Raw genomic sequence first — 15521 nt, 5'->3', positions numbered from 1 at the left:
AACAAGCAGACTCCAGCTTTGGCAGCACTTTTTTCACACTAACTATAAAATTTTAACATGCTAACACACATTAAATGAAGTTAGTGAGCATGTTATGATTGTTTAGAGTTGTTAGCTCGAGGCGCCACTCTTCTTGAGCGAAGCTTCACAGAGACCTTGCAGGCTGAAAACTTGTTCATTTACTTCCTTTGTTTAAATGCTTGGCTTTGAACACTTTGTGAAATGTCTCTTTGCTGAGGGGCACATTTTCTAAAAAGGGTACAAAGCTCCTGCTGGGTATTGTCTTTATTGATTGGTCTGAAAGTAGACAGATTATAAAGAACAGTGTCTTGAAAACCAGTGTAGCATTAAATAGAAGGAGGGCTGTCACAGGTGATGTCATTCAGTCCATTTTGCTGTATTTCACATCATAAAAATTCAAGCAGCTTATTCCAGGTGACAACAATATGCATAACACAATTCAGCCAAGACTCAGAGCAAAATCAATTCGTCTTGGTAAACAGGATCATTTGAGTGCAGGACACGGTAGGGCTCTTGCTGGCATTTTGAGAAACTTGGAAATCGCAGAACTTGTTACCATTAAATTTATAGGCAAGATAGATTTCACTGTTATGGCTGTAGCTTTGGGGGAACGTGTAATGTAAAACAGCTTGTTGGCATTGCTAAATTAGCAGTTTCGTCTCCGTCTCTCCGCCTCAAACACTTACACAGTCACAAAACGTGAAAGACTTATGCCAGGGGGGTTGCTGTGTTGAATGGATTTGGTGCCTGGAGCCTGCTTCATTTCTCACGTGCACTCATACTTCATCAGCGTTCCCTCACACATCAGTAAACAAACTTAAAATTCAGTTACTCGTTCTGCTGGGTTTCTGTCACCCTGCCACCTGGATTTACTTTTAAATAGACAGAAGAAATACACCTCGGTTGATGTTTACACTATCTGATATTTTTGTGGCTATATAACATTTAGTTCAGTATGTGAAAATAGATTGCCTTTAAAAAATAGTACTGAAGTAGGTTTTAAGATTTTAAATTTGCAAATAATAATTATAATAATAATAAAATATATAAAAATGAAGGTTCTTTAAAATACCGGGTTTTAACCACTTGTATGGCAGCACTAATTATTTCAACTTCTAGTTTTGGGCTAATAAAATGTGTTACCTCCTGTCCTTAGAGATGCCTATAGCCTAAATGTGCATATAAAGCTCAAAATGCTGAATGCAGAATAGTTGACATCTCAAAAGAATTAATTTGAATATTCATTTCCCTTTGAATTTCTATGTACTTCCATTGTACTGCTAAATAAAATGGGTTTTATCGCTGTTAGATAAACTAACACAAAGTATCCCGCAGTTGTAAAAGGTGATGAAAATAATGCATCTTCATTTACTTGTGTGTGGTTTTTTTTTTTTTTTTGCATTTTTCAATCCAAATACAAAGTGTTTTAAGTGTTTGGCTCTGAAAACTGTAACTACTGTGATATGGTCACCTGCCTGTCTTTAGGTTAATTGGTTCATGCAAAAGTTTCTATTTTCGTGTGTTGAAGGTCCCATATTATGCAAAAATCCCTTTAAGTCGTCTTTTATTGACCAGACCTGTAGTTAGTAGTGCTTGTGAATGTAAAATCCTGACCTAAAACAAGCTGTTTGGAATTTCCAGGATTTGCTGACATCAGCGATTCCCTTTTTTGACCAATTAGGAGCAAGTCTGACCTGATTGGTCCACCGGAGCAGATACCCCCGCCCACTCCCCTCCCTGCTGCTGGTCAGAATGCCAAAGCTGAAGTGCTGCTTTGTTTTTGGCTGTAAACAGCCACATAGTTCCATGCTCAAGCTTCCCATCTCAGGTGAAGACAAGACTTAGCAAGGAACCAAGGATATGTGCCAGCTACACTCAGTAAAACTGTGCATGTGTGTGCTAATCACTTCATGGCTGACTGCTTTTTCAACTCTGGACAGAACAACAGAGGGCTAGTGAATAGACTGGTCCTGAATCTAGGCGCATTACCAACCATCCGCCAACAAACCTCAGACCCTGGAAATGTGAGTATTTTAAATGCTGTGTGCTGTAGAGCAGATGTAAGAGCTTTTCCTCAGTGTCCCCCGGTCTCTGTGCTAGCTTCAGGATGCTAACTTTAGCTTCAGTTAGCCCATTGTTGTAGCCTGTAATGTTACGGTTAACAAGCTTCACTGTTTTCTAAACATTATGCACTTGGAGCTCGTGGCGCCGCTCTCGGGGACGTGGAAGCGCGGGGCGGTATCAGCGGTGGCTCATTTACATATGAAGGTCACGCCCACTAAATCTGACCGTTCTGAACAGAGGGGCTATGAGAGGCTGGAAACAATGCTGCTGTGCTCGATTTATTGGCTTTTTGGACCTAAACATGTTACTAACATTTCATGAAGACATCAATGATCCATATTAAACTGCAGAAAAGGAAAATAATATGGTACCTTTAAACAAAAGAAAAAAGCAAAAATAAGTATATTTGAATATTAAGTCATCAATGCTTAAGTTGAGTGAATAGCAATGCAAGGTCCTGTGTTTTCATATATTGTGTTTGGATGAAATGTGTAGAAATTTAACAAGTGAATTTTCATTATGCTACTTTCCTTTTGCTACTTTTCACTGCAAGCTATCTCAAACAGTAAGTCCCTGATACTAGCAGGGTCTGAGTCTTGACCAGGTGTGGATTGGCTGACCTGTCTTTGACTCCTCTTCTTCCAGCTCCTTGGCCTCTTCAGCTGTGGAAAAACAGAGGGGTCATTATCAGAGGGAGCCACAGCACAAAGACAGTCTCACAATGCAGTCACTTCATCGCACGCCTATGGTGAGCTGATCCTTCACAGCTCAAAGGACAAGCTGTGTTGAGAGAGCTATATGACGACGAAAATCCCCACAGTGGTACCCCCACCACGTTCCACACACACATGCATCCACACACGGAGCCATACCCACCCCTTAACCTCTTATCCAGCCTTTTCACAAAGACAGTAATCACATTAGGCTTTAGCTGCTGGCTTTCTGGAAACCCACTGTCAACAGAGTTTGAGAGGGAACCTGGTGAAGGCTGTCACACTTACATACGCAAGCTGCATGCATGTGGGCGCGCGCACACACACACACACACACACACACACACACACACACACACACACACACACACACACACACACACACACACACACACACACACACACACACACACACACACACACACACACACACACACACACACACAAGTTAAAAATAGCACAGAGACTGAGTGTCGAAGCTGCTGATATTAATTTTCTGATGCTATTCCAACCCCAATTGAGCCTGAGATTTACTATTCAGTGTCTGATATGTGAGATTAAACTGATAATTGAACAAAATTAAATGTCAAGGCAACACAATTCATTTGTTTTTATTCCTGCGTGTATTCTTGGTTTTCCCTGACTTTGACAGCAAAGACTATAATCCTCTTGGGAAATTAAGCAAAAATCCTTATTATTACAGCAGCAGAACACAGTTTGCAGATTCAAACAGCATTTGTATGCATGGGTCCACCTACACCACATTCTTCAGACTACCCTACCTCTCTGTTATGAAATCTGATTTTATCACTTATTCAGTTTAATCATACATTACTTCAGTCTGCACAGTAAATACTTATTCATAATTGTGGCACCATCATTAGTCATAACAGGCATGTCTTTGGCCATTCAGTATGGCTCTGAGGGGTGCAGATGTAACACTAACTTGCTGTGTATGTGTGCTATCTGACAGTAAAAACTTCACAAAACCCCTCCAAAAAGAAACATACCACTACTTCACATCATACACATTGTAGCTGAGTATCCTCACAGATGTGTGAGCCTGTTCCTTCACCGTTTCACTCCACACCTCCAAATCGACCAACAGTATCACCACTGAGGCAGCAGTGGAAATACCTTGGGGAACAAGGAGCGAGGCTCATTTAAAGGCACCTTAAAGTCAGGGTGAAGGCGAGGGCATCCACAGGACAGGGAGTGAGAACTGCTGCCCTTGTACATTCAGAGTGTTACAATTTTATGCCCATGTTTGCTGCATCCCAAACGTGAGTGCACGCATGTGTGTGTGTGTGTGTGTGTGTGTGTGTGGAGAGTGGGAGAGAAGTGTGGTTACGGCTTAAGCTCTAAAGCTGGACAAACCACATAAAAGATGAGAGTCAGGGGCCAGAAACAGCTACTCAGTGAAGCCAGAAGAGTGCTACCGTTCCTCATCATCATCCTCCCTTTCTGTCTCCATGATTCCTCGACACAGAAATAGTCCAACACTACTGCTGAATGTTCCTGAGCACTACTGTGCCTTCATGAGTGCAAATGGCTCTAGTTATTAAACCTTAAGTCCTATAAATACACTGATTAGTGGGACTAATTAATTCATACGTGCACGCTCAAACAGCAGAACCTTCTTTTTAAGCCTTGTGCATAAAAAGACATAAAGCTTAATGACAGCAGTATTTGTGCGGGATTCCATTTATCCGCTTTCTTTTGAACATCAACTCTTGATGTCAAAAAAGAGAAGATTTTGCTCATTTGAAAAAAAGGATGGCTTCATTTTGTCAATATTTTGATCAGGGCTTTTATATCCTGACAGTATGAAATAATAGATCTTTGTGTCTATTGATTCACTTGCACACAAAGACGGGTAATCACTGTAAAGCTGAGGGTTAAACCCTGGAAAACACATGCACAACTGGGGTAAACCCCCCTGCCCCCAGGGAGAATACTGCTTCCCTCATGACTTTCATCCGTCACGCAGGGGAGACCCGGCTCATGTCACCTACGCATGATCTGCATGCATGGGTCTGATGAAATCACATGCTTATCTAAATGTGGGATGAGCTTTGCAGTCACTGTAGGAATATATAAGACACATAGCCACGGTCATTTTGTTAAGCAGGACAAGGAGAGGGATTAAACAGAGAATAAAAAGCATATCAGAGAGAATAGAATCACTGGTGTTGAGAAAACACTGCTTCTGGAATTGAGATTGCACTTAAAACTGCAATACCACAAGCTGCTCTTCTCTGTTACACTACATGTTTGCTTTTCCACATATGTTATGACAGGGAAGAAAAATGAATCTCTTGCTCCTCCACTTTCACTGACCCTTGGACCATCGCTGCTGAGACACAGGGAAGAGCATCCACTTCAATCTGACCATAACGGAGAATGCCATTAAAAGATAAGACAACCACAATTAAGTTGCACTTCTTCGCTTTCTGCCCTCCCCTACAGCTCAAGATATGTGTGTAGAAAAACTTTTTTAAGCCCCTCCACATCTGTATTCACACAATATCATTCTGTGAGGAGTACAAGAGCCTGCATGATATGTGAATAAGTCAGCGCCCCCCACTCTTCAGGTTCGTGCTTGGAAAACATCAGTGGCTGAAGAAGCATTGCTGGCAGGGGATAGAATAAGACTTAACATTTCAATAAAGCAGACAGTGGACGACCACATAATCAGTCCAGCCTTTGGTGTTGGAGCTGCGGGCAGGCAACGCAACTTCTCATCCACCCGAATGAACAAAGGACCCCACAACCCTGGAAGCCTTTTGCCCTGTGGGAGGGACTGCATTATATTTTTCTCTTTCCATTTCATTTGATTTCATATGTTCCATGGAGCTATTTACTCTTTCCTCTGAGTCTGTGTCACTTCCATATTTATTTTCAAACCTCTGGGCCCTGGTGCAGACACTGGCTGACCTTTATTTAAATGTCTCCTCCACTCTGAGCGGATCTCATTACAGCAGAGCTGGTGGCTCTGCACTATCTATCTCATTTCAAAACTTTTTCTCTTTGCACTCGCGGCGATCCTCGGCTATTCCACAACGCTAATTACTGGACCCGAGTAATGATGTTCCTCTTTGCCGAAGATATGTGTCCCACCATCTGAGATTCTGCCTATACGCATTAAGCAGAACTCCCCCTGGATTCTCAAAGTTCCTTGAGCAGTTAACATCTCATCACTGCTTTCTGCTCTATCTCTCTCCCTCGCTCTCACAGTGCCTCCCACATGATCGAGGCAACACGTCGCAATTATGCATATCATTTACTGGCCCACTATCTGAAGAGTTTAAGGAGTCACTCTGCATTTTAATGAAGGCCCTAAGAAGGGTTGAAAGGAGAATGATAGGTTAGCATCCATTATTCAGTGAGCCCTTGAACTGTGCTCACAAAAGGCCAACGCAGTCCAAGAAAAAACAGAAAACTATTTAATTACTTTATCTTTTAGTACATATAGCCCCAGAGTAGCTCCAGATTTCAAATTACGCCTAATAAAGGCCTTACATGCCTAAAACATGCTTTTATCTAATCTCAAGGATTAAACATGGCTGTTAAACAGAAGCACCACCAATTGAATCTTACTCCTTTTTCAGGAAATACACTGATACCGTTCCCCTTCTACCTACCTTCTCTTCTTGCTTCTTCGCAGCTCTCCTTGATCTTCCTGCGGCAGACAGCAGCCAGGGCGATGAGGAGCACCAGCAGACACACGGCCAGGCCAACAGTTACCCATAGAGCCACCGGGGGGAACGCGATGTTCTGACCTGAAGCAAAGGGTACAGGGAGAGAAAGCAGGAGGGGGGTGGAGGGAGGGACTCATTATTCACTCTTACAGAGCAAAAATAAGAGCACAACTGTCACCGCTGCATCCATCACCATTATTTTGCGATTTGACAAATCTGCTGACAGAGGAAGTTGTCATAAAAATCCTGAATTATCTCGACAGCAGAACAGCTTAAGCACAACATGATGACACCGCTGATGATTATTGCTATCATCATCCCTGTCATCATTGCGATATCATCTCCGTATCAGGTTTGACTTTCAGAAACAGTGGGACTGTCAGACAAAGCAGGGACGAGCTGCCAATGAGTTGTTTTATGTGCTTGGAGTAAGAGCTTCTTTACCAGTGTCCAATTAAGACTCTTGAGTCTTTCAATTGAGTCCAGATGGCACATAGCTTACCAGACGCACAAGGCTGTGTTGTCGTTTCACTCAAACAGCATTGGCACAGCATTAAGGGGATGTTGGCGCTAACTATCCCACCCCCTGCAATCTGCTACACATTGCTCAGATCAACTAAATTCTGATGCATTTGCTTTAATATTCTATAACTGCTTTATGTTTACACCTTCAACAACACCTTAAACGGGAAAGAAACATTTATACTCTATGATTTATTCGAAGCAAGGTAAAATAGCTTACATGCTACATATGTCAACATAAACTTTCCAGACAATTAGGCATCAAAATTTAAGTGACACTATCTTGGCAAACTGTAAACTGGCGAGGAAAATAAGAGCTGGTCAGCAGCACAGGAAGAGATATCAGACATGGAGAAAATTTCCCTTGGGTATTCAAGTGAACACAGGGAGCAGAAAAGAAAACAGCAGAGCTGCTAAATCGCTGTGAGCCTGGCTGTAGCACAAACAGGCCTCCTTCAGAGAGTGCCCGCTCTGGGCAGATAATAATGAAAAAAAAAAAAGCTGAAAGATGACTGGCATTAGAAAGAGGAAATGATGAAGCATCTGTAAGGACTTGGCAACAGCTATGAAGACAGGCAGACAGCCTATAATACAGCCCAGCCAAGATGGAGGGCAAATAGAGGCGTCCTTTTGGAGGGGATGAATCCTTAGATGGAAATCCAGTCCATGTGATGTGAGAAACAAATGTACCTGATTGTCCTATGAAACAGAGTTAATGAAAGGACACAGTTGGCCATAGAAGGGAGGAGGAGGTGGGACATGTACCCACCAGTGATAAAACAGGCCAATTAAAAAAAACAGTTCAGCCTTTACTCTGCTGTTGTTTTTAGCAATCCTTACTTGACTCCAGGGACAGAAATGTCGGTCTGTCTGTTGGTGTGTCTAATGCTTGTGCTCCAGACTGGTTCATCAACAACTATAAGTAGATGTGACATTTTGTACAGATATTCATGACTTCAAGGGGTGTAGAGTCTGGGGATTCTGACGACACATTTTTTCCCTAATTGGCAGCACATTTGTTCATAAATGTATTTTTGGAAAAACTAAGATGTGGCACTTTGATTTATGATAAAATAACTGAAAATGATCTAAATTTCCCATCAACTTCAGCCATATTTGTGACTTCTCAACACCCAAATGCTAGTAATGCCAGTGTTAGCATGTTGCTATTGTGAAAGTAACATTTAGCTCATACCAATGATGTGATAAAATATAGAGCCACAAAGCAGCTAGCAGGGCTGCGTACTCATTGACTTGTTATTCGTTCTTTATGAATATCAACGCCTGGGCTTATTAAACTTGGTGAAATAGACCCTCCGCCTTTTTAACAGGCAACGTGTGCAGTACACATATACATGTAAATGCCACACATTCAACATATATTCTCCAGTGTAATTCTTGGTCACCAAGTGTATTTAACTCTATTTATAAACATCCTTTTTAAGAGTATCTTTCCCTACAAAGGGCACCACAAAGACTCTCTGGTGCTGCTGTTGCAAAGCAGGATAAACAACCAAATGTCACAGAAAAAGGATAAAATCTGGAGAGTCAATCTTGTCATTTTGATGAAGCTGTGTATGCCTCCCCGGGCTAGTCATGACGGATGGTGCTGTGGCTTGCTGTCCACTGAGCCCTTCACTCTGTTATATTTAGAGACTGACCATCTGAGAGCTGCTTCATACCAGCAGTGAACCTACATAACATGTATGACAGAAAGATAATCATACATGAGCTTTTCCCCTCTCATAAAGTCAGAGAAGTAATAAACATGTCTAGCTCTTAGTGCAGGTGAAGACGACAGGATCCTCTTTGTTTCCATTGTCTCCTCATCCTCTTTTATCCTCACACCTTCCCACCACACTCTCCCTCCCTCAAGGCAGACTGATAAAGACAAATGCCATAGTCGGCTATCATTGCAGCGCCGGGGCCCAAAGGGCTGCAGGATCATATTTTTCTTTTTCTCTTGTTTGATGATGTGATTTTGTTTTCTTCAGAAATAGATTTGTCTCTAATGGCTCTGTTTACCTATCCTCCCTTTCCCCCATTCCCTATTCCCTCAGTGCAAAGGGAAGGATGGAGTGCTTTTGGCTGCACTGTCACATTACCCAGAGTCTGCACTCTTCAGAGCTGCACCTAACAGGCTAAACTTTACTCCACACTTGGCCTTTATTGAGACACTAATGCACATTAGAATACATTTTAAAAAGTGTTGAGTCGCTTTACATGAGATTAAATCACATAATTGAGAACAGAACAAGATAATAATATTCCTATTAGACGGAAATAACATCCATTCACTAAGTTTTCTTTTCATAAATACCCAAGAAATAAGATGTTTTTCTGCCTTCAAATGCTTGTGGGAAAACACTTCTGTATAATTGTAGATATTTGTTAGAACTGACTGTGCAACTTCTCTGCAAAGCAAGTGTACACCACATAACTGAGGCGAACCTCACTGCTACAGTGCCAGTGGGATCAAAAAGATGTAGAGACATGGTCAACAAAGCAACCCAGAAATAGAAAAGGTTAACCAACTACTAAGGGGGAGTTACTGATAACACAGAGTGGGAAGCTACAAATTCCTGGGAGTCAACATCTCATCTTACTTGGTGAATGGAGAAAAATGGAAGGAGAAGGTTAGCTCTATTTTAAAGAAATACCACCAAAGACTGTTCTTTTCAATGAGTTAAAAAGTGTTGACAATCCAACAACAGAACACTGGATGTGTGGTTCCATCGCTCTCTGAGCTCTATGAGACCAAGCCTACAACTTTAAAGACCCTTATCTTATTTGAAAGTGAATCGTTACCAGTGCAGCAGAGAAAATAAGAAACTGTGATGAACATGACGTGACCGATTGTAATGCTAGAAGATGGTAAGCCCACTAAGTTTTAAAGATACTATTGCCTCACCTGTCACCATGATCAGCTCGTCACACACATATGATCACATTTTATTCCTTTAAATTTGCCAATTTATTTTAAAAGACATTAATATGCTTTGTTTTTTTCCCAATCAAAATGGTTAAAAACAAGATTTAATCCTGAGAAAATCTTTCTCTGTAAATAAATCTTGAGAAAAAGGGAACTCATTTTATAACCAGGGTGAGCTTGCATTCTGGTCCACCTGCTTTCACTGACTCTAACATTAAATATCAGTTAACAAGTAAACCTACAGCAGGGGGAGGTGATAAAGTATGTAGTTTGAATCAGTCTATAACTGACATAGAAATGGGGAACTTTTCATGTTTTAAAAAGATCTGAAAGCCTGCAGTGATGTTTCAGTAAATTGTTTTCCAATAAAATGCTTAACCTAAAAACTGTTTTGATAGATTTCAGCGGATTATACATTTTTGGAAGCTAATAAAGCTGCGCTTCATATTGCCAGGATTTTTGCCCTATCTATAGCAGCATTTACTGACCTCACACTAATTTTCTTATGGCATTTTTATTCTATAATGATTGCTTTCACATTTAGACCTATGATATTAGTTTGGAATAATAAAAAAAAGTCATAACAATTATTTCACATGAAAGCAGAAGCAGAAAAATAATTACAGATTATCAAGTAACAGTTTAAGTAACTTCTGTTTCTTTTTTTCATTTATTCAATGCCCTTGTCGAATACTTGGGATAAAAATAGTGCAAAAAATCTATAAGTATCTGAACCAGAGCATGTAAGCACTGGGGAGCGGTGAGAATTTCTGCTCCACGTTCCCAAAAGTGTCCACCCCATTGCTCCCTGCTCAAAGTCCCACCATGCTGCTCCATCTGTTACCACTCGGTGACCAATCAAGACTACATCCCGTTCCGCTCCATGCTTACTCCAAAAATTGTGTTCTGGTTCTGGTTCTGGTTCTGGTTCTGGGCCAGGTTTGGCATGCTTCAGACTCGTGATGTGAACAGTAACAGAGTAGAAGTGGAGTGGGATAGCACCCCGCTCCACCTTCCCAACCTTGAAAAAAAAATCTTGCTCCGCACTCTTTTGAAAAATTCCACTGCTCCGCTCACATGCTCTGATCTGAACACACAAGGGACATATCTGTTCTCAATTTTACTGAGATCTTGTTAAATGTGAAAACTCCATAATAAATCCAATATAAAAATTTAGATTGTACTAAAACAGTTTTTTCTAAAGTATTAAGTTAACATTATCGGACATTTGACCCCAAAATTGTGTTTTATTATCTTCTAGTGTGTGCAGGTTATCTACTTAGTCCATCTCTTTGAGCTTCTCTCTTCTAAATTTCGCTCAAATACTACAAGGGTTATGCTACGGTAACAAGGGTTGCTACAAACATACCTTCACCTGATATTTACAACATTTTTTTATAGGTAACATCGACCACACCTGCAGCACATTCACTGTTACTTCTTATAGTTGGCGCTTCATCATAGGTGTTTTGTGCATCACAGGAGGCCACAGCAGACTGCTAAGGTAAAAATAGATATTTAATGGGGGCAGGCAAGAGTATGATAAAACACCACCTCCATATGGAGGCTCTAACACAGGGCACATCACCAGTGAGAAATGAGGCTCCCTAAATCTCTGGAAGACCCTATAGGGGACTCGCAAGGGGCAGGCTTAGGTATTGTTTGGGCTTCAGTGAATGTGAGAGCCAAGCTTTGCAGGCATTTTTACAAGCCTGAGTGTTTTCTCTCCAGCACCTTTGGAGGAATAAAGTGCTCCTAAGACTCCCTTGCCTGTCATCCTGGTTCTGCAACCTGAAGACAGTGGAGATCAAAGCTGCTTTCTCTCACACTGTCAGCCCAGTTTTACCTGCCTAGAAGAAACCTAGCCTCTTAAGCTGTGACCAAAGGAGAATAATGTCCCTTGACAGAACGATGGCTTCAGGCTAAGAAGAGCCTCAAGGCTCATTGTAGACAAGCTGCGGTGATACGCGAGGGGAGAGGAAGAGTCAATTAGGTTTTTTTTTATTTCATTGTCAAGATGAACAACCTGACCTTATTCTGCCTGCTTGTGACAATAGGGAAAGAAAGAGAAGAGAAGCGTTGATCACAGAAGTCGTGGTGGACTAGGGGCTCGCCCAGGGGGTGAGCAGCAGCAACAGGGCCTGGCCCTGCTTGAGGGCTACACAGCCCCTGAGACCAAAGAGGCACAGCCAGGCCTGGGAGTTGAAATAGGCTTATATATCTCTCTAAAAATGAGTCGTATGGCAGAGATAAAGACATTCATTCAGACAATGCAGTAAGGCCGGGGAAGAACAGTGAAGTGAATGAGATATAAAACTCAGTGAGACTAAACGAGAGCTCATGCTTAAATCACATTCACACAACAGTGGTGAGGTGATTGATGCATACTACCTCAGCGAGAGCAAACAGGCTCACTGATGCCGGTGATTTAAACTTCTTTATTCAGTTCCCGAGCAGCACTGTCGATCTCTCAGGGTTGAGATTGGCAGGAACAATAACACAAGTACTAATGGAAAGAAGATGGCCTTGGTGTCAGAGGACACGGATTAACCAGAATGGAAAACATGAGCATGAATATTAGGATTACATTGAACGAATGACTTTGAATTTGTTTCAGCTTCAGTTTCAATTACTTGCCTTTATTATTAACCTTGAAGATGTCCATCAAAACCTCTAAACCCCCCTCCCTCTATCAAGGCCCCGCATGAAAAGCTTGTGAACACAGGGCACACCAGATGTTCTCGCAGTATTTCTTGGGAACACCTCTCTTCACATACTGGGAGAGGACGAAGAGCTCACTTTTAGAGGGAAAACTTGGCAAACTGAGATGGATGGCGACAGGTTTTTGTCCTGTCAGCATCTTAGCTTGGAGCCTTCTCTCCTCTTTTTGCATTTCAATAAATTGCTATTCACCGAGATGCTACCTCACTGTCTTATTGGCATGCAGGAAGGCAACGCGCTCGTCTCCAGGACGACCTAGCGCCCATTTACTTACACAATTTGTCTGACATTATTGCCCTTCCCCTGATGCCATGCGCTCGTGGCAAACACAAGTGTATGTTGTGCAGACGTGCACATTAAAATAGAATAATGGCTCTGCATTTATAGGAATAAAGTTTGTAACAGCCTTCTTTTTTTTTTCCACAGCAAGGAGGACTATAAAAGCCATCTGCTGGTGGAGGGTGAGCAGGAGGAGGATGAGTTAGTGAGTCAGAGGAGATTGGAGGGATGGGGTAAGCAGGTGAGTGATTAGGCGACCTGAGTGAAAGAAAACACAAGCAGGTGAATGAGTTTGTGGGTTTGCAAGCGAGCAGGCATTAAGCTGTTCACTGTGTGAATGATACACTTGGAAGAATCACAATGAGTTTGGTGGTATAAGTCCACTTTCACCTCCTAAAGCTGTCCTTCACACACGTCAGGCTGCTTCTGACCTTTCTCCAGAGGAAGGTTGGCTCACAGTCCACAGACTCTCTGCTTGTAGAGCAGAACTATGGATTCAGAATGATGAGTGTGTGAGGCATGGTGGTAAAATGAGTCTGACTCTAACCTGATTGATCCACGGGTGATTATTCCCTGCTGTCGAATGGTCTCACACTATTAAGGAAGGTTATAATGAGACACAGAGGCAGACTGTGCTTGACTTTAAACTACTGAGAGAATGCAGCCCTTAAACTAAGATCATTTCTTATATTTTACAACACACGTCATATAAGGTATTCCATCTTCCTATAAAATACACGAGTCACAGTTGACACATTTATTACTTGCAGACCAATTCTCCATGGAATGGGCTTATTACCGAGTTAATCAACCTACCGTCATGCATTTTTAACTGGTTATGAACAAGACTCTAATTAATACTGATGCCTCTATATTACCAACAAGAGCAAACCAGATCATCATAGAGAGGACTTTTTATTACTATAAGCAGGTATTTGTAATTCTTGAAACTACTGTTAGCAGCTGAAACTAATCAGTCAACGCTGCAGTGATTGGATGTGTTTTTGTAAATATATTTCATAAAAAAGAGTCACAATGAGGAATGTGAAAGACCATTGAAGGGAACCGGTAGTTATTTTTTTGTCTGCAATCAGTAACAAACTGCTGTGTCTACAATGTGATCTGTGATTGCTAGAAAGAAACTGATCAGGGCTTCTTTGGGGCTGTTAGTGTTCTGAAACTGTTTTTTAAATGTTTAAACAATCAAGAGTCAATACTGTTTTCTAAACTGGCCACCAGGCGTCAGAGCTATCACAGGACAGCCACACAATCCTCCGCCAGTGGTGATTGTCTTGTCCCAAGACACAGGACTTCACTATGACAGTCTGCTCTTTCTGTCAAAGGGGCAAAACTGTGGAACTTTCCGCCAATTAGGAATGGGTACCCTTCACAGCTGAAACGATACAGTACCAAAGCTCGGTACCGATTTCAGTACTTTCTTGTGTTTATGTGGTAGAAAATATCATTTTTTTACTAATGAAATATAAAAAAAAATAATTTAACACATGTACTTTTCGATATATAACCTTGCAATGGTGTGTTCATGCTCAGTGTGGAAAATTGCCTACTCTTCTATTCCCTCATAGTCACAAGGATGTGTTTAGGTACCTAAACATGGTACCTTTTGGTTTTACCCGAATCGATAATCTGTACTTTTGACAGAATTCGGTCGGTACCTATAAAAGTACCTAATTCGGTACCCATCCCTACCGCCTATACATCTAAACCTGGAGACAAACAAGAACACTTTTAACAAAGGACTTAAAAATGGCTTAAATCAAAACAACAGTGTTTGCATAAATAATTTTAATTGGTTGACGACTGATCATGTTGCCTAGGAGTTACATTTTATGTATGTATTTAATATGGAAAATGGCTTCTTTTTAATCGTCATATTTTATTGTACATTGTACTTTTTTTTTCCTTTCGTCATTTCTTAATTTTATCATTTTACAAAAGCCTCTTGTGGACAAGTGTTGTAAATTAGCACTTGTGCTAAATCGCTTAAAACAATGCATCTGGTTTGTCCAATGTAATTGTTAAGTCCACATCAAATAAGCAATAAGTAAATGAATTTATCACACTAAAATGTGAGCATAAGGGCTTATATGTTGCTGCAAGCTGCTGTAGTAAATTACAAGCTAGCTGAGCTGTGCTAGTGTTTACTACTACTGGTGGTGTAATATCACATGAGGATGTGAGCTAGTCACAACAAAAATGTTTAGCGTGTAGGTACTTAAGCCAGAACAATTACAAAGTGCACTGAATAAATTTAAGAGACAAAAAACATAAAGCAGAAAGACATGTTCGTAATATTGAAAATTACCTTTGGGTTTCCTTTCAGACTGAGCAGGGACTCAGAGCTACACGTCCATTTCCAGCAACACTTATCCTAGATTAAGTAATTGTGTGCAATTGAGTACAGTGTTATACACAAAGACAAACATTCTTTTAAAAATCATTCAGACTAAAGCTTTGTTGGTAGACCCATTATTTCATTCACTTTATATGTTGTATTATCACATTACATTATCTGTGTGCAGAGATTTGTCACTGGTTAAAATAATT

General features: G+C 41.1%; 1 protein-coding gene across 1 annotated transcript in view; it reads right to left on the bottom strand.

The window, feature by feature from the left end:
* The window catches only part of cd276 (CD276 molecule), a 75285-nt gene that overhangs the window by 16467 nt on the left and 43297 nt on the right, over positions 1–15521 (bottom strand). Inside the window, exons 5-6 of the mRNA XM_074666546.1 lie at positions 6443–6580; positions 2706–2747 (exon numbers count right to left, since the gene is read on the bottom strand). Coding sequence (XP_074522647.1) covers positions 2706–2747; positions 6443–6580 — 180 coding nt within the window. The remainder of the gene's footprint in view (positions 1–2705; positions 2748–6442; positions 6581–15521) is intronic.

Source organism: Halichoeres trimaculatus, unplaced genomic scaffold, assembly GCF_033239565.1.
Source record: "Halichoeres trimaculatus isolate MK-OKI-2021-1 unplaced genomic scaffold, fHalTri1.1 fHalTri1_scaffold_3, whole genome shotgun sequence".
Taxonomy (NCBI): domain Eukaryota; kingdom Metazoa; phylum Chordata; class Actinopteri; order Labriformes; family Labridae; genus Halichoeres; species Halichoeres trimaculatus.
This window is presented reverse-complemented; position numbering and strand designations above follow the sequence as displayed.